Source organism: Acomys russatus, chromosome 6 (assembly GCF_903995435.1).
Source record: "Acomys russatus chromosome 6, mAcoRus1.1, whole genome shotgun sequence".
Classification (NCBI taxonomy): Eukaryota; Metazoa; Chordata; class Mammalia; order Rodentia; family Muridae; genus Acomys; species Acomys russatus.
Window position 1 is genome coordinate 75,431,554 of NC_067142.1, and position 23,154 is coordinate 75,454,707.

At 49.0% G+C, this 23,154-nt stretch overlaps 1 protein-coding gene across 1 annotated transcript in view; it reads left to right on the forward strand.

The window, feature by feature from the left end:
* Positions 1 to 23,154, forward strand: part of Tmem63a (transmembrane protein 63A) — a 31,115-nt gene that overhangs the window by 5,004 nt on the left and 2,957 nt on the right. Inside the window, exons 3-18 of the mRNA XM_051148027.1 lie at positions 1,738 to 1,801; positions 2,755 to 2,792; positions 4,615 to 4,757; positions 5,572 to 5,623; positions 5,961 to 6,069; positions 8,075 to 8,145; positions 10,155 to 10,235; positions 10,472 to 10,595; positions 10,696 to 10,829; positions 12,235 to 12,372; positions 14,368 to 14,521; positions 16,697 to 16,803; positions 16,920 to 17,006; positions 17,522 to 17,584; positions 20,494 to 20,656; positions 21,781 to 21,886. Of these exons, the coding sequence (XP_051003984.1) occupies positions 1,738 to 1,801; positions 2,755 to 2,792; positions 4,615 to 4,757; positions 5,572 to 5,623; positions 5,961 to 6,069; positions 8,075 to 8,145; positions 10,155 to 10,235; positions 10,472 to 10,595; positions 10,696 to 10,829; positions 12,235 to 12,372; positions 14,368 to 14,521; positions 16,697 to 16,803; positions 16,920 to 17,006; positions 17,522 to 17,584; positions 20,494 to 20,656; positions 21,781 to 21,886 (1,634 nt within the window). The remainder of the gene's footprint in view (positions 1 to 1,737; positions 1,802 to 2,754; positions 2,793 to 4,614; positions 4,758 to 5,571; positions 5,624 to 5,960; positions 6,070 to 8,074; positions 8,146 to 10,154; positions 10,236 to 10,471; positions 10,596 to 10,695; positions 10,830 to 12,234; positions 12,373 to 14,367; positions 14,522 to 16,696; positions 16,804 to 16,919; positions 17,007 to 17,521; positions 17,585 to 20,493; positions 20,657 to 21,780; positions 21,887 to 23,154) is intronic.

The window sequence follows — 23,154 nt, forward strand, 5'->3', positions numbered from 1 at the left end:
ATGAACAACTGCAGAGGCAGCTTTTCAGGAGATCAAACAGCACCTGACAGTTTACTCACGCCCTATCTTACACACCGTGGCCACAGCTCCAGGTTCAGTGAGAGACTCTCAAAATATAGCATGAAGAGAGACTGAGGAAGGTGCCAAGTGTTGCCACATGTGTGTGGACACGTATGTCTACACCTGAATGCATGCACATAAAGACACACACACACACACACACACATACACACCATATCTAACATGTCAGTTCATTCACTCTGAGACGTACACTGCACACATTAGCATTTTGTCACTGTTGGAACTTATTTATTTATTTATTTTTGGGACACTGTCTCCTGTGCTCTGGCCTCCAGGGCTGGCCTTCTTTGAACTTGGGATCCCCCTGCCTCAGCCTTCAGGTGAATACTGGGATGATTACAGATGTGTACCAGCATGACCAGTATTTGATTATTATCAATTATAGCTTAATTGGCACCATTGTTTCTTTCTTAATGATTCATTAGGAAAATTATGCATCTGATTACCACTGGTATCTTAAATTAGATAAAAACACACTGTGCAGGCATGCACCTGTGTCTTTTTGTTTGTTTATTTATTTATTTATTTTTGTAGTTTTTCGAGACAGGGTTTCTCTGTGCAACCTTGGCTGTCCTAGGCTTGCTTTGAAGACCTGGCTGGCCTTGAACTCACAGCAATCCACCTGCCTCTGCCTCCTGTGTGCTGGATTAAAGGCGTGCGCCATCACACCTGGCTAGTCTTTTTTTTTTTTTAATGTGTGCATGTATGTGTGTTTTGCACACACACTTGTTTGTGCACTACTGTGTGCCTGGCGCCCACAAAAGCCAGAGGAGGACATCCACAAGAGGGTGTCGGGGCCTCTGAAACTGGAGATACAGATGGTTGTGAGCCGCCATGTGGGTGCTGGGAATTGAACCCAGGTCCTCTGGAAGAGCAACCAGCGCTCTTAACCACTGAGCCATCTCTCCAGCCTCATATGTATGTGTTTTGAAGTGGACCCATTCCAATGACGAAGCCTTACAAGCCTTCTTACTTTTCCTTAACTACTTCCTGGGTGCAGGGGCACTTTGTTTACCTGCTCCCGTCTTGTTCCCGTGTCTGCTCTTTCTCCGGCTTTTTCTCTGGAATCACCTATTGCCTATTATCCCAGTCACTATGGTTGGGTAAAACACAGCTTGTTAATTCACTTGGATGTGTTAGGAAATGTACCGAAAACAGGCAACACCCAGAAATGTGTGGAGGTGGACCAGGGAGGATGTGCACATTGGCATAGTCCCTTGATGCCATGTCCTCAGCATAGCCCATACAACATGGTCCCTCGATGCCCCGTCCCCCGGCACAGCCCATACAACACAGAGTTTTATGCCACAGGAATTTGCAGGTGTTGTCTCCATATCTGTTTCTTTGGAGCAGCTTATATTCGCTGCAACCACAAAGAGTCAGTAGCTTTGATTCTGAACTCAGGGTCAGAAAGCAAAATATCGATGAGCAGGGTGTGGTGGCGCATGCCTTTAATCCCAGCACTGGGAGGCAGAGGCAGGTGGATCTTTGTGAGTTCAAGACCAGCCTGGTCTACAAATCCAGTCTAGGACAGCCAGTGCTGTTACACAGTGAAACCCTGTCTAGAAAAACAAAACAAAACCACAACAACAATAAAAGAAAAATATTGGAATTTTAGAATAATTGATCTTTTTTTTTTCTTCCTTTTGTCTCCAGTGAGGCCAGATTCCAGAGATTGTCGTCTTCGTCCTCAGGGCAACAAGACTTTGAAAATGAGCTGGTTGGTATCTAAGGGATGGTTGTTTTCCTGGCCCGAAGGGCAGAGCGTATGGCCTGGCAGTTATGATTAATGGAGGTCCAGGCAGTTGAACTCCTGGTCTAGTGACTAACAGCACTGTGGTCTGTGAGTGATCAGCTTTGGGGAGAGCTCCCCTCCATAGAAACAGAAACAGGAGGACTCGGAAGTACCTGGAGAGAGCCGGCGGCTAAATGATCCCTCACTGTAAGGCTCCATTAACTTTGCAGGCAGAACCGGCTGTGAATCCCCTGGGCTTTGCCAGCACGGTGTCTGCGGCACATGGGTTACCTGCTTCTTACCCTTATGGCTCTTGTGTTCAAGTTAATGATTGACTTGTTTGCTAGATTTTGAGCCAAACGTGGGTAGGAACCTCATACAGCCTTGTCCCCAGCACTAGATATCTGGTAGGCACTTAGTCACTGTTGAATGAGTGATGGACAAATATTTGTCTTTCCCAGCTGGTAACAGTCTACCTTCATGGAGTAGTAAAGACACAGGAGATCATAGAGCCTACATATACTTCTTGCCCTCTTGAAGGCCTGCTCTGGGCTGCTTTCCAACTCACTAGACTTGCTCCTGTTTTTGTCCCACTTTTCTTGCCATTTGGAAATAATTTCACAGAAGCCCACATGGCTTATCCCAGCTCTTGACTGAAGTTTTGTGATTTGATCCTGGAGCTTATGTAATGCCACTGACTGGCAACACTTGAGAGGTTTTAGCCAGCCTTCCAGGCACAGGGTTGTGTCTTTTTTTTTTTTTTTTTTTAATCCCCACCCACCATAGGGTTGTGTCTCACAAAGAATAAGGGCAGAAGGGAAGGGAAATCCTGTTTTACACAGCTAGAAGTGGAATGGTGATTTAATCTCAAAGATGGGATTGTGTCCGCCTCCCAAGGACATGGGTATTGGGTGCTAACACCTGCTCTCCCTCTGCAGGGATGCTGCCCCTGGCTGACGGCCATCTTCCGCCTGCAGTGAGTAAGATAGGGGTGTCTGCTGGGGCATGTGACTTTGTGTGGGTGCTTGGCCATTCAGGAGGAAGTGGCTGAGATGTTTGATCTTCGGGTGGTGTCTCTCATACTTTTCCAGTTCAGGATCCAAACAGTGCGTAGGGGCTAGGAAAAAAAAGTGGCTGGGAAGTCCCTGTAGTCAGAGCACAGGGGCAAAGGAGGCCTTTAGGGTTCACAGGTCCTACTGGAACTCAGGGATCCCCAAATTGCAGTTTGACTTTAAAAGTCCTTGAATCTAGTGATAGACTTTTGCACCAAAGGAAGTGACCGTATGAATATGGAATTGAACCCAGGACTTCATGAAGAGTAGGTACCTACTTCTGAGCTGTGTCTCCAACCCTTAGCTAAATATATTTTATTCCTCCCTGCCCTTTTGTTGTTTTGTTTTGTTTTTTGAAACAGGGTTTCTCTGTGTAACCCTGGCTGTCCTGGAACTCTCTTTATAGACCAGGCTGGCCTTGAACTCAGAGATCTGGCTGTCTCTGCCTCTGTAATGCTGGGACTAAAGGCGTGCGCCACCACCACCCAGCCTACTTCCCCGCTTCTCATCTATTCCCATACGTATAAACTTGTCTGGCAGCGTTCCTGACCATATCTAATCAGTGTTAAATATCACGTAGAAAAGTTCCTGCCTAACCTAGAAATGCTCCTGCAAAACCTAAATTAGGTTACATAATATAAAAGAAAAGAGCATCGTCGAATTGATGAAACACATTGGCTTGGGGTTATTAAGTTCCTCTCTCAGGGCCTCAGTTTTCCCACTTGAGTTTGAGTGGGAGATCAGTGGGAGTTTGGTGGCAGTTGTACCTGAGGTTGCTGGCAGGAGGCAGGGCCACAGAGAGAAGCCATCGGACTTCAAGAAGCAAGAAGAAGCAGCTGAGTGTGTGCGTGGCTTGCTTGGAAGTGAGCAGGTGTTAAGTACCAAGCTTATGCTGGACTGAAACTCTGAGCAAGCATGACACGGGCCTGTCAGTGAGCATCCACGGGTATTGGATGTTGTTGTGTTCATTGCATCCATGAGCTCCGCCAGGGAGACAAGGTGGGATGAGGACAGTTAGTTCTTGGCCCATTCAGATGTGACTGTGCCAATCTGCAGTAAGGCGCCTGGTTGCGGAGCCTGTGCTGGGCTGTGTAAATTCACTTTTTCCATGCTTGCAGGCTTGCATCTCTGGCTCTATCACATAGGGCTTTCCTGGTTTCCGGCTTTGGAAGCCCTCTGTGTACAGAATGGGGAAAAATAGGTAGAACACCTGGTCCTCCTCCGGCCACGGCAAGGAAGTGTGGCTGTTGTGAGCCTGGGGTTTTCTTGGATTCTTTGTGAGTAGGAAGGCAGATCAGGTGACTTCCACATATCTGGGGCCAGGGCAGGGACAGAGGGAAGGAGTGACAGAGTTAGATGGAACGAGCCATGGAATGTTCAAAACATGGCTCACCTCCTTCTCCCAGCCCATCCTGGGGTTGGGGGCCAGGGAGACAGTGAGGAGGAGGGCCTGGGTACAATGCATTGCATTCCCAAAGCAGCCTTCAGTAGCCATCTTGCCGTGGAAGAAGCAAGTAGGGGTTGTGGGAAAGTTGTATACATATGCCTCCGTCCATTGTACGCTGGGGGCACAGGTGTCTCCCTAGCAACTGGACGTTTGCTGAGGGCACAGTGCTGGGACTGAAGATGGCCCACCGTCTCCTACAATAGTCATGAGGATTGGGGAAATACTGCCTGCACGCAAGGCCTTGCAGGCCTGGCCTCCTGCTGCTGTCTATTGAGAGTGCCTCTGTGTGTCTTGACCAGTGATGACCAGATCCTGGAGTGGTGTGGGGAGGATGCTATCCACTACCTGTCCTTCCAGAGGCATATTATCTGCCTGTTGGTGGTGATCAGCTTCCTGTCCCTGTGTGTCATCTTGCCTGTCAACCTCTCAGGAGACTTGCTGGGTGAGCCCCTTTCTCAGCCATCGTCTGGGCTGGCATGGAGCAGGGTGTTGGCTCTAAGGGGGGGGACTTTTTGGTAGAGGAGCCCCTGGGGGGATGTGAGACCATCTTAGGGTGACTTTAGGAAAATTATCATCCAAAGAAAGATCTAGAGGAGAAAATCTGGGCCGGGAGCTGGGATCTCTTAAATATCAACTTTTGGTTCTATCTAAGGATGGAAAACCCTGGCAAAGCAACCAACCACTAGGGCTATAGGATTGGGCGGGTTTCAGCAAGTGTGTTTTTGCTTAGTTTCTGAGAAAAGATCCTACTATGTAGTCCAGGCTAACCCTCCCTCATCCTCCTGAGTGTTGGGATTATAAGTAAAGCCACCACCCCAACTTCAGGCTCCTGTCCTTACTCAAGCCAGGAGGCCACCATTCGTGGACCCCGAAGATGTCTGTGAAACTCAATCCCAGTCACTGTGGAGTTATATCTCCCTATCTTCCAAAGGCCATCCCAGATCCACTTGTGACATCAAGTGGCTCTCAGCCTTCTTGTTGGTAACGACCAAGGATGCTTCTAGTTATCATCAAAGCATCTTTAAAACAAACCTCAGGGCCAGATGAGCTTCAGTTCTGACTTTGCTGGCTTGGGGAGCTGTAGCATGGGGTCCTGGCTGACGGAGCTTTAGCAGGTTGATGGGATGATGTCACTGTCCTCCAGACATCCTGTACTGTGCCTCCCCTGAGCTGTAGAAGTATATAAACCAAACTCAGTTGGGCCCCTTCCTGGTTTCTCACTGTGCCCCTAGAACTAAGTCTTGTCTTCTCTGCAGATAAAGACCCATACAGCTTTGGGAGGACGACGATAGCCAACCTGCAGACGGAGTGAGTATGGAGCCTGGTGACCACAAAAGGAGGCTGGTTTGGGAGCCTAGAGAAGGCTACAAACACTTCAAAGCTGCTGTGTTGCTGTGCTGTGCTGTGCTGGGAACATGTCCTGGGAAGCTTTTGTTTTGCAGGAGGCTTAGAGCCCCATGTAAGAATAGGGATCTCTCCAAAGTATTTACTGGCTGACAAGGGGCATTTGCCCACATGGCCTCTGTTGGGGACCAAGCTATTGGCTCTCAGCAAAGTACCAATGGAGGGTGAGCCAGTCCCAGCCTTGCAACCCATCCCTTCTCTTGGGATGCCCAGCCCTGATAGCAGGTGATGTCTTCTTTAGCAATGACCTCCTTTGGCTGCACACCGTCTTCTCCGTCATCTACCTCTTCCTCACTGTGGGCTTTATGTGGCATCATACACGGTCCATCAGATACAAAGAGGAGAGCTTGGTGAGTGAGGCTGGGGCCTGGGACATGTTCTGGGAGGGTCTCAAGTGAGAGATGAAGGGGACAGACCACACGGCCTCCACAGAACCACATCAGTAGTGAACATGAGGAGGGTGCTGGAACCTGATTTCCATGTTTTTGCTCTCACCTGGCATCACTGCCGCCTCCACCGCTACCGCCACCAATGCAACTACCACCACCACCACAACTACCACCATCACCACCACAGCCACCACAACTACCACCATCACCACCACAACCACCACAACTACTACCATCACCACCACAACCACCACAACTACCACCATCACCACCACCACCACCACAACCACCACCACCACCATAACCACCACCACCACAACCACCACAACCACCACCACCAACAACAACGCAACCACCATGACCAGCACCACCGCCACTGCCACCACCATCATCCATCATCATCTATCACTATTTTTTTTTAAACAAGGTCTTGTGTAGCCCAGGCTGATCTGAACTAGCTATGTAGCCAAAGATGACCTTGAACTTATGGTCACCTTGCTTCCACCTCCCAAGTGTTAGGACTGCAGGCATGCATAGACATATTCAACTTAGTAGTAGTATCTTTATTATTCACTTTATTGGTATACTGTAATTTGGACATTTTCCTTCATTCTGTTAGTGGCTATTTGATCTGTGGGGTTGGTGCTTGTAGCTACTGCGGTGAAGGAAAGAAGTGCATTGAGGACTGAGTGTGAGCCAGTGGTAGAGTGCTTGCCTGACATGTGCCAGGTACTGGGTTTGATAACTTAGCATGCCAAAACAAAGCAAAGCACACCTCCCATTCTACTTTGCTTTCTGTTATTGGGATAGATACCATGACCCAAAGCAACTTAGGGGAGGGAAAGAGTTTATTTCAGCGCACACTTCCAGAACACAGTCTACCGCTGAGGGAGCTCTTGGCAGGAACTGAAGCTGGAACTGTGGAAGAACGCTGCTTACTGGCTCATACCTGGAGCTGTGGCCTTCTAGCGTTCTTTTTTTTTTTTTTTTTTTTGGTTTTTTTCAATACAGGGTTTCTCTGTGTAGCCTTGGCCATCCTGGACTCACTTTGTAGACCAGGCTGGCCTCGAACTCACAGCGATCCGCCTGCCTCTGCCTCCCGAGTGCTGGGATTAAAGGCGTGCGCCATCACGCCTGGCCCTTCTAGCGTTCTTATATTTCTTTATTTAGTTAGTTTTTTTTAGACAAAGTTTCTCTGTACAGTCCTGGCTGTATGGAACTCACTATGTAGACCAGGCTGGCCTCAAACCCAGAGATCTGCCTGCTTCTGCATTCCACGTGCTGGGATTAGAGGTGTGTGCCACCACTGCCTGGCTTCTTCTAGCTCTCTTCTTTTTTGTTTGTTTTGTTTTTCTGAGACAGGGTTTCTCTGTGTATCGTTGGCTATCCTGGACTTGCTTTGTAGACCAGGCTGGCCTTGAACCCACAGTGATCCACCTGCCTCCTCTGCCTCTTCAAGTGCTGGGATTAAAGGTGTGTGCCACCACACCTGGCTTTTCTAGCTTTACAGTTCAGGACCACTTGCCTAGGGATGGTGCCACCCCACAGTGGGCTGGGCCCTCTGACATCAGTCATCTGTCATGACAATCTCTCACAGATATTGTCACAGACCAGTCTGACCAGGGTGATTCCTCAATTGCAGTTTCTTCTTCTCAGGTGACTCTAGGTTATATCAAATTAAAAACCAAACCAAACCAAACCAAACAAACAAAATTAACCTGCACCTCCTTCCCCAAACCAAAACAGTCTGGGCTAAGGACAGGTGCCCCTCTGTGACTTAGTTTTAACTCCTAAAGATGCAATACAAATAAACCACCATGGGCCTCTTTAAGGCCAAGAATGGGAAAACTTGAACCTCTCATCTACCATGGTTATCTTTCTTGTGATGTGAAGGGGTGACACCTGCTCCTGCCCCATCACCCCATGACCTGACTCTGTGACTTTCTCCTGATATGTTCCCTGGCAGGTGAGACAGACCCTGTTCATCACAGGACTCCCAAGAGAAGCCCGAAAGGAGACTGTGGAAAGCCACTTCCGGTAAGGGAGAGACCCTGTGAGCCACTGCTGGTGAACAGGGCCATGGAGGGCCTGTGCTGTAGGTAGGCACCTGTGTCTTCTGTCTGAACACGCAGGGCGGGTCTCTCCCTGCCATGGGTAGTGGCCCTGCTGAACTGTGCCAGCAGCGTGGCTGGGGTGATGTGTACTCTGCAGCGGTTGTGGTTAAGCCTCAGGGACCCGGGATGCAGAAAGCAGGCTGAAGTGAAGTACACAAGAGTGTTCATGCTGTGTGAGAACAAAGTTTCGTGCAGCGCTGGTCTCCCAGGCCCACGGATGTTGTCTGGCTGTTGGGAAAGCCTCTGCTGTCAAGGGTTCTGGGACAACCTTTGCTGCCACAGCTCCCGCGGGCAGAGCAGCCAATGCATATAGTCACAAGCACGGGAAAAGGCTCAGGTTCAATTCCCAGCAAAAAGAGCAGCAGCTCCAAAGCTCCCAGCTGAAGTGCCAGCCTCTCTTCATCCCTTGTTGGTTCTGCCATCATTAACTCCTAGTAAATACCAGGAGTCAGCTACAGATTAACTGTGCGCAGTTTATGAAGAAAACACTAGGTGAATAATTAGTATAAACAGAACTGTAAAAGAATGTTTGAAATCATTGAGAGATCTCTCCTTCAGCAAGTACAACTATTTTGGAAACATTTACCTATTTATTTATATTTACATATATATGTGTATATATATATATATATATATATATATGAATACATTTGCAAATTTACCTGATACTAGAATGATTTTTTTGTTCCTTGAAAAAAATTCCTCTAAGTTGCCTGCTAGGCAACTTTTAGAAACAGTGCGTCCACTTCACATATACGCACTGAAATAGAAAAACAAGTGTCCTCATTGCCGTGCAGATGTTGTGTGACTCATACTTTCCCTGGTTCAGGAAGCCTCCCGGGGAAGGCAGTGGACGTTGCACAGCAATGGACTTGCGGGTTTGCTTTGCATCGCGGCCACTTTCACCACAAATCTTTTTTTTTTCAAAGCCTTTTTTTTTTTTTTAAATCTTTTTGTGATTCTGATTATTGACTCTTAGTTAGACAAAGGCTCTACCACTGAGCCACATCCCCAGCCCTCTGAGCTCTTGTCGGGGTCTGAACTGGTCCTAGGACCAACAAATTAAGTTGGCTCATCCACGGGCTTGCCTTCTCACACACTTGCTAAAATGCAAGCTTGAGCCGCTCTGTTCCCAGCGCCCAGAATAGCAGCCTGACCTGTGCTGGAGTCCTCAGGAGCCATGTGGACAGTGCTTTGCGTATGGTGCAGGGGCATTTTATGGTAGCCATCGGCTGACCTTGGAGCGAGGCTCCCTGCGTTCAGCACCTGGCTGTGTGACTGACTCTAAGCACAAGAAGCCCCTTACCCTTGGTGAGGCAGGTACTCCATTGACAGTTAACAGGTGTAGGCATTTCCCAGCCATTCCTACTGTTATTAGGCCCCCTCAGAGGTCTGTTGCCTTCAAGAAGGTTCTGGGCTGAGTAAGGTTTCAGAGATAGCCTAAAGTAAACACACCGCTAGAACAGAAGATGACTCTCGTCTTCTGAGTGGCTGGGGAGGGTAATGCTGTGTTCTTTCTTTCTGGTGCTGGGGGTGGGATTCGGGACCTTGTATATGCTAAGCATGCTACCACTGAGCCACTCAGTCCTGTCGTGTTTGTGTGTCCCCATGGGAAGTTCCCACTAACCAAAAGTGGAGTGAGTATAAATGTGTTTAAGGCAGTTACTTTCATGTTACTGGGGGGGGGGGGGGAAAGCTTCTGGGGCTAAGGATGCAATAAGTGAGAGTATATGTTTAGCATTCATATGGCTAGCAACACACACACACACACACACCTTTGTGTTAAACTTCAAATTTCCCCCTCTTTGGAAAATTAGGGACAATCGGCAAACACAGCAGCATGCCTCCTGCGCAAGCGTGGAGAGGGAGGGTGGTTCCTCGGGGGATGGTCTCTTTCAATGGCTTTCTTTGCCCCTACCCTGACGGTCACAGGGATGCGTACCCCACATGTGAGGTGGTGGATGTCCAGCTTTGCTACAGCGTGGCTAAGCTGATGTACCTGTGCAGAGAGAGGTAAGAGAGCCGGATGCTTGAGTTCAGCTGGCCTGCACCTTTCTTACCCCTCACCCCCGAGATGGCCTCCTGCTTCCTTTTTGGGGCCCCTTTGCTGGTAAGGGGTGGGGGGAGGATGGGCCTGCCTCTCCCTGGACCTCGAGGCTAAACTCCTAACCCTGATGGTGACTAATTGCTGGCTGCGGCATGGCGTCAGGATGGGGAGTCTGAGTCTGTGCCTCACTCCCACATTACAGAAAGAAGACTGAGAAGAGCCTTACGTATTACACAAACCTGCAGGCGAAGACAGGCCGGCTGACCCTTATCAACCCCAAGCCTTGTGGCCAGTTCTGCTGCTGCGAAGTGCAGGGCTGTGAGAGGGTGAGGCACTGCCCCCAACCTGCCCGGAGTAGGAGGCAGGCTCGGGTGCCCTGACATCTGCACAGGGTCACATCACACAAGGGGCTGTGTCTTCTGGCAGGAAGATGCTATTTCTTACTACAGCCGAATGAATGACAGTCTTCTGGAGAGAATTACAGCTGAGGAGTGCCGGGTCCAGGACCAGCCCCTAGGAATGGCCTTTGTCAGCTTCCGTGAGAAGTCCATGGCTACCTAGTGAGTACGGCTGAACCCCTGATCTCACTCACCTGCTGACTTTTGCCTCTTGTCTTGAGGCACATTACTCTCACCTCTTGGGGGAAGTCCAGTCTATGTGTGAGTGACAGCTGGTAGGGCTGGGTGTGGCATGGTCCTTCCTGACCAGTGCCAGGCTGTGGCCTAGCCCCACTGTTGTGCTCTCACCAGCTGCCCCAGTCCACCCTGATATTTCTGCGTGCAGCGTTCTGCCAGGTGGATTGAAACTCAGGACCCAGGGCCCTTCTCTGTCTGTTGACAAATGGACAGCTGTGGGGAGGCCGCGGAGCACTCTGGGTATTCATAGCTACAGGATCCTGGAGCTGTGAGGTTATGTGGTGCTCGTAGGCCTAGGATCTTGATGCCATCTCACCTTAGAAGATCTTAAGTCTGTGGGGTGCTGAGAGGATGCCAAGCCTCTTGTACTTTCTGTGCCTCGGGCATGGCAGCTCTGGGATGGTCTCTGAGATGTTACCGAGGGCTCTTGCCTCAGACTATAGCTGGAGGAAGAGGAAAAGCACTCTGAGGTAGCAGTGAAGTTCCTGTGCGTTTCTTTATGGGCAGCCAAAAGCAGACAGAAGCCTGAGGTGGTGAGGGTGGCCCAGGAGTCCTAGGAGAGAACTTCAAGAACTGCCAGTGTGTAATGTGTCCTGATGCTCTCCTGGCCTGGGGACAAAGTGAGATTTGGGAAGGTGGAGCCACTGGGCTGGTACAGAATCCGCTTTAAGCTCCAGTGTCACAAGGAGGCATAGAGGGTGGTCCCTTGGAGGGATGCTCTAGGAAGGCAGTGCAAACAGCAAGAAGCTGGGCCGGCTATCTGGGATGCTAAACCTAATGTCCTGGCCTCAGCTTCCTGGCCTGTAAAATGAGATAGCAGCCTGTTGCTTGTGGAGTCACTGGGACGGTGAGGATGAACCAACATCTGCCACAGTGGGGTGGACATGGCGTTTCTTTCAATTGTTTGAGACTGGACCTTTGTTTGTTTGAGACAGGGTTTCTCTGTGTAGCCTTGGCTGTCCTGGACTTGCTTTGTAGACCAGGCTGGCCTCGAACTCACAGAGATCCACCTGCCTCTGCCTCCCGAGTGCTGGGCTTACAGGTGTGCGCCACCACCGTCCTGCTTGCGACGGGATCTTAAATAGCTAAGATGGCTTGAAACTCACTGTGCAGCCTAGTCTGGCCTTGTCTACTCATGCTCTCCTGCCTCAGTGTCTCCAGGGCTGGGCTGCAGATGTGCAGCACACCCTACTTGAGTCTTTCCCAGCACTAATTGTAAGAGGACAGTAACAACAGGCAGGCATCCCCGTGCTTATTCTGTCTGCTGTCGCCCCGGATGTCGGCGGCTCGCAGGTGAACTGCACGGTACCAGCTTTGCGTCTCTTGACAGCATCCTGAAAGACTTCAATGCCTGCAAGTGCCAGGGCCTTAGGTGTAAAGGTGAGCCCCAGCCGTCCTCCTACAGCAGAGAGCTCTGCGTCGCTAAGTGGACCGTCACCTTCGCCTCCTACCCTGAGGACATTTGCTGGTAAGTCCCCAGACTGTGGAGGTATGGGAGAGAGACCCAGCTTCCTGCCAAGGCTGCCTGCTTATCTGGAACATAGATGTGACCTGGATTTTTTTTTCTAAACAAATATTTATTTATTTATTATTTTATTATTATTATTATTTTTTTTTTTTTTTTGAGACAGAGTCTCAGTATATAGCTCTGGCTGTCCTGGAGATCACTCTGTATACCAGGCTGGCCCTGAACTCACAGAGATCTGCCTGCCTCTGCTTCCTGAGTGCAAGTAACAAAGGCATGTGCCACTATTTCAAGCTTTTAAACAAATATCTAAACACCTACTAACTATATGCCAGATATTATTTTATTTTCATTGGTTTTATTATTTTAATTTTTATGTATATGGGCATTTTGCCTGCACGTGTGTCTGAGCACCACGCCTGTGCTAGGTGCCCACAAAGGCCAGGAGATGATGTCATATCCTCTAGCACTGGAGTTGTAGATGGATGTAGCCTCTGTGTTGGTGCTGAGAATCGAACCTGGATCCTCTGGAAGAGCAGACAGTGTTTTTAACCATTGAGTAGTCTCTCTAGTGCCTGTGGTCTAGCATTTAATGGCCAGCTACATGGGTCACGTAGAGGTCAGGCTCTGGGCCCGGTGCTATGGTGTGTTTGATGAGGTCTAGCAGAGAAGTCCATGCTGTCCAGAAGAAATACCATGCAAGCTATGCAACTCATTAAAACCTGTTCAGTTGTCAAATGTGGTGGCTCACACTTTTGATCACATCATTCGGGAGGCAGAGGCAGGCAGATCTCTGTGAGTTCAAGGCCAGCCTGATCTACAAAGTGAGTCCAGGACAGCCAGGAGTGTTACACAGAGAAACCCTGTCTCAGAAAAACCAACCAACTAAACCACCCAACCAACCAAAATAGTTCAAGGCCAGCCTGGTCTAGAAAGTGAATTCCAGCACAGCAAGGGATAAAACAGAGAAAAAACAAAACAAAGCAACAGCAACAAATCCAAATAAACAAACAATTGTCTAGTAGCCATGTTAGAAAAAGAAATAATTAAAATTATTTTTAATTTAAACGTCTTATAGCACACTTCAAATGTTAACTTTTATTTTTGGTTTTGTTTTTTTCTGAGACAGGGTTTCCTGGCTGTCCTGGAACTCTGTCTGTAGACCAGACCTTACAGAGATCTGCCTGCCTGCCTCTGCCTCCTGAGTGCTGGGATTAAAAATGTGCAACGCCACAGCCCCAGCTCAGATGTTAACAACTTAACATGCAAAATTCTGTTTTAAATCAAGACTTGTTTCTCCCCATCATATTCAGCCTTTGAAATTCGTTGCATACTTTATGCTTCTAGCACCTCTCGTCTTAGTAGACATGTGGGTATGTGCCTACCTTGTTAGATAGCATGGCTCTAGGTAGAGTGGAGGCCAGGCTGCTGAGTTGAGCCACGTCTGTAGACCTCAGGGGAGATTTCCCGCCCACACCGAGGATGGTGGTACCTAGCATGCCACCTGTTAGGCAGGGTTTCTCAGTTGCTTGGGTGGAGAAAACCTTGGGTGCTTTTTTGCTTTTGAGCTCAGCCTCTGCCTGTCTTGCCCTGTGGGTCATAGAGCATCCTGGGATTGAGGCTGCTTCTGTGGATCCAGCTGTGCCTGTGCCCCCTGGCTTGCCTCCTTGCACCTCAGCCCATGCCCTCCCTGGAAAGAAAGTACTATTACTTACATCACAGCTCAGGAATGCCATGCTGGACAGAGTGGTTGTTCGTGACACCAGCACTGACAACTGCTTTCCTTCTGAGCTCCAGAACCTGAGACTTTGCCTTCTTGCACCTGAAGGCCAGTGCAGAGAGCATGCTTTGCTCTGGAGGTCCAGGGGAGACTCAGCCGGAGCCCTAGTCTGGCCTCCGTAAAGCTGACCTGACGTGCCTCAGCCACAGGCACCCCTGGTGTTGTAGATGGCCTGTGCCCGAGACATTAAGCCTCTTGGCTGGTGTTGCCCTCTGCAGGAAGAACCTCTCCGTCCAGGGTGTCCGCTGGTGGCTCCAGTGGCTGGGTATCAACTTCACTCTGTTTGTGGTGCTGTTTTTCCTGACGACACCCTCCATCATTCTGTCAACCATGGACAAGTTCAATGTCACCAAACCCATTCATGCACTGAATGTGAGTGACCAACTTGCAGGAAGAGGATGGTGGGGAGCAATGGGGGCTGGCCATGGAGCTAGAGGGTCTGAGGCAGGATGTGTGCCTGTGTGTGTAGTGTGTACATGCATGTATATGTGTGGTCATGTGTATATGTGTTTATGTGTCTGTGTATATGTGTGTATGTGTATGTATGTGTCTGTGTGTGTGTTTGTGTATGTATATATGTGTTTGTGTCTGTGTGTATATGCATGTATGCATATATATGTCTGTGTGTGTGTTTGTGTGTGTATATGTGTGTATGTGTCTGTGTGTGTTATGTATATGTATGTGTTTGCGTGTGTGTCTGTGTGTGTATGTGTGTATATGTGTGTATGTGTATGTATGTGTCTGTGTGTGTGTTTGTGTGTGAGTGTCTATGTGTGTGTCTGTGTGTATATATGTGTTTGTGTCTGTGTGTATATGTGTGTGTGTATGTATATGTATGTGTTTGCGTGTGTGTCTGTGTGTGTGTATGTGTATTTAGGTGTGGAACTAGGGAAGGACATTGGTTTTCCTGCTCTATTATGTTGAGACAGTCTCTCGTTGGACCTGGCAATAGGCTGGCAGCTAGAAGCCCCGATGATCTTCCCACTTCCACTCTTTACAGTGCTGTGGACATATGCATGTGCAAACCTGGCTTTTCACATGCGCTGCTGGGGATTTGAACTCAGGTCCTCACACTTGTACAGCAAGTAGTCTTATACAGCAGAGCCGTCCTAGCCCATGTTTGTCCTTTTAATCTGGAAGCAGGCACAGTGGTGTTTATTATAATGCCTCTATGGCAATGCAATTGTTTTAACTTACTGGAACCAGTCTAACATTTAATAGGAAAGATTGTTTGAGTTGAATGAAGTGTATTTAGTCTGACAAAACGTGAAAACATTTAGGGAAAACTGCATAGTCATTTTGGTAAAGAATATAATAAAAGCAGACTACACAGCTGAGCATAATGGCTCACACCTGTAATCCTAGCTCGTGGGAGGTAGAGGCAGGAGGATTAATGCAAGTCCAAGGCCAGCCTGGGCTACAGTGAGACCAGGTCCAGAGAGTTGTCTCTTGGCCAAGAGCACTGTGTGTTTATAGAAGACACGGGCTCTGTTCCCAGCACTACATCAGGCAGCTCCCAACTACCTGGCATTCTGTCCTCTACACCTGCCTGAACATGGTGCGCATAAACGCACACAGGCAAACACACATACACATACAAAAAGCCCCAGCCAACCAAGCAAACAAACCTCTCAATGCACCGTGTAGAACTGTTTTTAAGCAATGGCTCCAGTGATACGTATATATGTAGGCAGAGCACGGACTTAAGGCGTAGGACACATGGAAAGAGCCTTGTTGCTGGGCATGGTGGCCACCACGCCTGGCTCCCTAGCTTATTCTTATATAATTCAGCAACTTTTTTTTTTTTTTAGAAATTGACCCTAAAGCTGGGTGTGGTGGCTCATGCCTATAATCCCAGCACTTGGGAGGCAGAGGCAGGTGGATCGCTGTGAGTTTGAGGCCAGCCTGGTCTACAAAGCGGGTCCAGGACAGCCAAGGCCACACAGAGAGACCCTGTCTCGAAAAACAAAAACAAAAAACAACAACAACAAAAAAATTAGAAATTGACCCTAATAAATCTTCAAAATGTTCAACTTAATTATTTCATATATTTGTTTTTGAGACATTGGGGATGGAACCTAGGGCCTCACACATACTCAGCATATCCCTAAATGGCCCAGTTTAGTTTTTTAAGGAGAATTTCTTTTTGTTTGTATGGTCCTTCAATCATTGAAAATAAACTAGTATAAACAGTATAAACAGGGTTGGTTACAGACACCATGGAACTGTGGCAAGCTGCCGCTGGCCAGTAGGAGCTGACAGGCAGGCCAGGTAGAGAGGAGCCCTGGCCTCCGAGAAGCAGCGCCCAGCTTTCTACTGGGGACGGAGAAGCCCGTCTCATCCAGCCCATCAGATGACCGGAGTCTCATTGCATGTCTAACTCCTTTCTCTGCTGTGAAGGTCTGGGTAATCATGAAGTGTAATTGCTGTTTATTTTCTGACGTTTGAGGATTGTCCACATTTACCCAATACAGCTTTGCCACTAGGCCACCATGGACCCTAGCCTTAACCCTGTCTTGACTCTCTGTGGTGGACCTTGTCTTTCAGGACCCTGTCATCAGCCAGTTCTTCCCCACACTCCTGCTCTGGTCCTTCTCGGCACTGCTCCCATCCATTGTTTACTATTCCACGCTGCTGGAGTCTCACTGGACGAGGTGAGCACGGCCTGGGCCTGGGCTGGGGCTGATGCCTCTTACCCAAACCCAGGGCAGTAGGCACACTGCTGGATCTTGCTTTGATAACTTCTAAGCTCGTCTCTGCTCCCCTGCAGGTCGGGGGAAAACCGGATCATGGTGTCAAAGGTCTACATCTTCTTGATCTTCATGGTGCTAATCCTGCCTTCCCTCGGCCTGACCAGGTACGTCCTGCCTCCCGTCAGCCCTAGTCAGAGTCAGCACTGGGTTGTTGCCATCTAGTCTGGAACTGTGGTTGTCCTTAAAAGCAAGACGCTTGTGAATGAAGCTCACAGAGGACTTCCCCTGAAGGGAGGGGCTCGTTCTGGCTGCGTTTAGCGGAAGACAACAAAAGCGTGTCATGACTACGTGAAGTGTGAGGAGGACTGGCGGGTAGAGCTCCTGATGGCTGTGAGCAAGACCTTGGGTTTCATCTCCAACACTGAACAAACAAACAAAACAACCCCCCCCCCCCAAAACCTAAATAAACAAGAAACTAATGGGCCGGATGTGGTGGCACAAGCCTTTAATCCCAGCACTCGAGGCAGAGGCAGGTGGATTGCTGTGAGTTCGAGGCCAGCCTGGTCTACAAAGCGAGCCTAGAACAGCCAAGGCTACACAGAGAAACCCTGTCTCAAAAAAAAAAAAAAAGAAAGAAAAAGAAAAAGAAAGAAACTAATGGAATTCATTTGCTTTTCAGCCTGGATTTCTTCTTCCGATGGCTCTTTGACAAGACTTCCTCGGATACCGCCATCAGATTAGAGTAAGTATTGGTTCAGCCACCACCTACAGTGTAGGTCTAAAGAGTTCTGGGGGGTGGGGTGGGGGCAGTGTGGGGGAGGAGGAGCTGCAGTTCTGGGTGGGGCTGCAGTGAACACACACACACACACACACACACACACACCTGCTTCAGGACATCCAGACAGGCATCCTCCCCTGGAAATACCAGGCCTTGCACTCACACCAGCCCTTTCACATTCCTGGAGCACGCTGTGGGAGCTGACCTACTTTGTGTGTGCTTGCAGAAATCGGTTGTCTTTCAGCGCAAGACTCAATTAGTGGTTGTCACTTTCCTTGTTTGAGACTTACTTACAGACCACAGAGCTGCTGGGAGAAGATATCACTGGGCTTTAGCGATGCCCCAGTCGTGGAAGGATCATAATTAAATGTGGGTTGTTTTTCTCATGAGAATGGAGCTCAGTGTAGGGCTGACACGTGTCCTTGCTACTACTCTAAGCCTGTGAGACAGTCCCCTAATAGTGATGGCTATTATTTAAAATGGCTCTATGCTAAAGGTTTATGGGTCCTTTTCTTGTTTGTTTTTCTTTCTTTTTAAAAATGATTTGTTTATTTTTATCTTATGTACATTGGTGTTTTGCCTGCATGTGTGTTTGTGTGAGGGCTGCACAGGTTATCCCTGTAACTGGAGTTATTTTAGACAGTTGTGAGCTGCCATGTGGGTGCTGGGAATTGAACCTGGGTCCTCTGGAAGAGCAGCCAGTGCCCTTAACCACTCATCTCCAGCCCCATGAGTTCTTTTCTTATTTAGCCCTTATAAGAAGCTATGAGGGGGGCGTAGGAGATGGCTCAGTGTGTAAAGAGCTTGCCATGTGTGATCACTCACAACACACACACACACACACACACACACTTGTAGTCCAGGTACTAGGAGACAGAGACAGGAGGATCTCAGGAGCTTATTGACCAGCACCAATGGGTGGGCTCCAGTTTCAGTAAGATGGGGTCTCAAGGGCCGGGCGTGGTGGCGCACGCCTTTAATCCCAGCACTCGGGAGGCAGAGGCAGGCGGATCGCTGTGAGTTCGAGGCCAGCCTGGTCTACAAAGTGAGTCCAGGATGGCCAAGGCTACACAGAGAAACCCTGTCTCGAAAAACAAAAACAAAAACAAAAACAAAAACAAAAAAACAAAAAAAAAATGGGGTCTCAAAAATAAAGTGGAGAGTCATAGAGGGAAATATCTAGTATACACACACACACACACACACACACACACACACACACACACTTAGGAGAGAGAGAGAGAGAGAGCGCACAAGCTGTGAGGTGATGTTAGTCCTGTCCGATTTTACAGATGATGGGGCTCAGAGTAGGTCACCCAAGGTCACCCAACTGGTTGTTCAGCCCTATTTTACTATACATGAGTGCTTATGACAGTCCCAAAAGCTCCAGACCGGTTGGGAGTGGTTGTTGGGGAGGCCAGCCTGTACGGTTGGAGCAATTGTTTCTTGCTGACTTGGCTGGTGACTCAGGAACAGTTAGCTACAGATAGGCATATACCTACGCGGCCCACACTTCCCTGGGTGGACATGGCTCCTGACTACCAAATCCAAAGGCCAGCTCTCGGCTCCCATTCTCTGTGGCCTGTCAGCCACCCCTGACCTACTGGCTGACACTCTTCCCAGAGACACTGTTTTCACTGCACACTGAACACTTTGCCTGCCCTGCCCACAGCATCTCCTTTGCAACCTCCTTGGAACTTCCTGCAAATCTTAGGTGTTGGCTGCCTTAGGGCTGTATCCTAGCCCCGCCTCATCTGCACTACTACTAAATTAAAATATGTGCACGGTGGGGCTAGAGATATGTCTTGCAGAGCCTCATCCTCAGCACCAAGAAGTTAAAGAAAAAAAAAAAAAAAAACCCACAGTAGCCACTTTAGAACCTTCTGTGTCCTGCCCCAGCCTTGGATGGAGCCCCTACTGTGCAGTGTGGACTTGCCGTGCCCTAACCTAGATTTGTTATGCCCTGGCTTTCCTCATAGCTCTCTCAACTTGGTCCAGAAAAAGCCTTGAAGCTCACCCTGCCTTTTTCCTTCCCGCTCCATGCGCTTGCACTGCATAGGTCTATTAGCAGATTACCCCCAGTTCTATCTCTAAGAAAGCTAGATAAACAGACCCCGCCTCCTTCCTTCACCAGGCCCCTCCTCCTCCCCTCACCAGACCCCGCCTCCTCTCCTCCACCAGACCCCGCCTTCTCCCTCCACCAGACCCCGCCTCCTCCCCTCCACCACCACCACCCTCATCAAGCACACCGGCACAGCTGACACAGTGTCCTCCACGCCTTTCAGCCTCCCCCCTGGCCCACCCGCTCCCACATTGTTCCCTGGCACTGCCAGGCTCACAGCTCTGCGTCAGTGTCATTATCCACGGTCTCTTGGGGTCCAGGTGATCTGCTTCCCTGGTGGCCTTTCGATCTGCCTTCTGAGTCATTACCACTCCCACCCAGCTGGACAGGCCCTGCAGCACAGCCTGCCATGTTGCATATGCGTATATTTGTTTGTGTCCCCACAGTATCCAAATGCACAGATACCAGAGTCTGGGGCTTGAGTTTTTATTATTATTATTATTATTATTATTATTATTATTATTATTATTATTTATTATTATTATTTAGTTTTTTTTAATTTTGAGAGGTCTTGCTATGTAGCCTAGAAGGGATTGTGATCCTCCTGCCTCTGCTGCTTCTGTCCTGGCATAACAAGCGTCATATTTGATGTAATTCTTAGCTTTCAGCACAGTAATTTACACACAGATGGTTTCCACAAATGTGTGCTGAGTGAGGGATGCGGGAAAGGCCCTCCCGGAAGTCCCCCACTCTTTTTCCAGATGGAAAGGAGCTCTGGGCTCCTGGCTCATGGGCCTTTATCACGTCCTAGGTGCGTCTTCCTGCCAGACCAGGGTGCCTTCTTTGTGAATTACGTCATCGCCTCAGCGTTCATCGGCAGTGGCATGGAGCTGCTGCGGCTGCCCGGCCTCATCCTGTACACTTTCCGCATGGTCATGGCCAAGACAGCCGCCGACCGACGGAACGTTAAGCAGGTACCACCTTGGATCCTCCCACAGGGCTCCCTGCCTGTGGGCCTCTCAGCCCTCTGAAATAAGTCCTAGGCATAGTGACACCAGCTCTTCAAACCGTGGCTCAAGGTCCTCTCTGCCCGGAACCGCTTTGGATTGTGGGAGGTCTCTCCCTAGCTTCCATCCTGTCTTGTGGCTGGAAGAAAGAGCTTGGAATTTTGCAGTCTAACCAGTCACACACTGTAATTCTTTTATCATTGCCTGTACAAAGTACCTGACGAAGATAAGGACTTATTTTGGCCTTCACTTTGAGGGGACAGTCCGTTGTGGTAGGGAAGGCGGGAGGGGGGGAGAGGTGAGCGCATTTCGACCTGTGCAGGTGGTTACATGGATCCAATTAGGAAGCAGAGATGACTGCGGGCGCTCAGCTCGCTTTCTCTTTTCCTTTTTTCATTCACCTTGGGACTTTAGTCCACAGAGAATTGCCACATACATTGAGGGGCAGTGGTCTTCTCTTCTCAGGTGTGAATCCAGTCAAGTTGAGAGTCAGGGCTAATCAGCCCACATGAAATACATAGCGAAAACCTATACAGATAGTAATATCTGACCCATAAACCCCCTTCCTGGGGCCTCTGTTTGGATCTATCTTTAAGTTGTTTCAAGCTATTTACATGTTCCAGTTGGGTGGTATGAGGTTGCTGTTTCCCTACACCTTGGTGAATACTGTAAGAGGCCAGCTGTCCTCTGCAGTTCTTAATGGGCACCACTTGTTTTACAGTGGTACAAACTAAGCTGGCCCAGGCCACCTGAACTAGGGTTTGGCTGATGCCAGGGAGATGCCCAGTCAGTGTGGAATCTCTCTAAGGTGTAGCCTCCAGCTGTGTCTGCCCCAGGAGCTCGTAGCCCTGCTGATTGGGCACCTTTGAATAAGGGAACCCTATGAGAGTGCACCCCACCACGCTTTGGATGATCCGGAGCTGCCTGGAGAAGAGCAAGCCAAGACTTTCAGAAGCATTCCTACCTTACCACCCCTCCCCCACCCTGTTGGACAACCCCCCACCCCCCCACCTCCACCATGTTTAGAGTTCATGAAAGGATATTTGGGGTCGGGACCGGCCTGTGAGCTCCTTAACCCTTTGTTTCCCTAGAACCAGGCCTTCGAATACGAGTTTGGAGCCATGTATGCGTGGATGTTGTGTGTCTTCACTGTCATCATGGCTTACAGCATCACCTGCCCCATTATCGTGCCATTTGGTAAGTGGCCCTGGCGTCAGTCTCAGGGCTCACAGACAGCATGCTCTGTCACACCTGCCCGAGGTAGCTACCACCAGGTCACGGAGGATTCCCAGCAGAGTGACTTCTTGCAGTTACTGGGTCCTTTCTGACTGCTTTTGCTGGCCTCTGCTATGGCTTCTCCAACATGTCTGCTGGGAGATTCTGTGCTGGCCCACCATGGTATCTTGCTTGATTTGTGTGTGTGTGTGTGTGTGTGTGTGTGTGTGTGTGTGTGTGTGTGTGTGTGCAGGGGTGAGAGTACGGGTGCACTCGTTGTATAGGTCAGAGGTAAATATTGGATATCTTTCCTTTTCCTTTTCTTTCCTTCCCTTCCCTTCCTTTCCCCTCTTCTTTCCTTTTCTCTTATTTCCTTTCTTTTCTTTTCTGACACAGGGTCTTACTTTGTAGCCTTGGTTGGCCTAGAACTCACTATGTAGACTAGATTGACATCAAACTCCCAAAGATCTGCCCACCTTCACCTCTGCCTCTGCTTTCCAAGTGCTGGGATTAAAGCCATGCCTGGCTTGTCCACTATCTATGTTTTTTTGAGATGGTCTCTGGAGCGTTGAGCTCTCCTGAGTGACTAGGTCTGGGAATCTCCCTGTCTCTACTTCCTGCTCCCAGTGCGGTGTTACAGATGTGTTCCACCACGCTCAGTGCATACATGGGGCCTGGATCTGATCTCAGGTTTTCAAGCTTGTGCCAGGCACCTTATGGACTGAGCTATCTCCTCAGGCCTGACTTTCATCAGCATCATCATCATCATGATGTAGACCACATATTTTATAAAGACAAGTCTTGTTATGTTGTAGCACAGATTAGCTTCAGACTGGGGACCTTCCTCCTCAGCCTCCCAAACACTGGGGTGGTAGCTATGTGTGCTAATGACTGCCTCTTTTTAATATAGTTTAATTTTTTAATTAATAAGGGCTGGATAAATGGCTCAGTGGTTAAGAGCACATATTGTCCTTACACAGGCCCTGAGTTTGATTCCCAGCACCCACATCAGTCAGTCAGCCTGCAAGTCCAGCTTCCGAAAACTGATGCCTCTCTCACCTCCTTGGTCACATACACAAAGACATATGCATCCATACAAATAGATAATAACCCCCCAAAATATTTATTTATTTATTTGTTATTTATGTATGTATTTATTTATTTATTTATTTTTGGTTTTTCAAGACAGGGTTTCTCTGTGTAGCCTTGGCTGTCCTGGTCTGACTTTGTAGACCAGGCTGGCCTCGAAC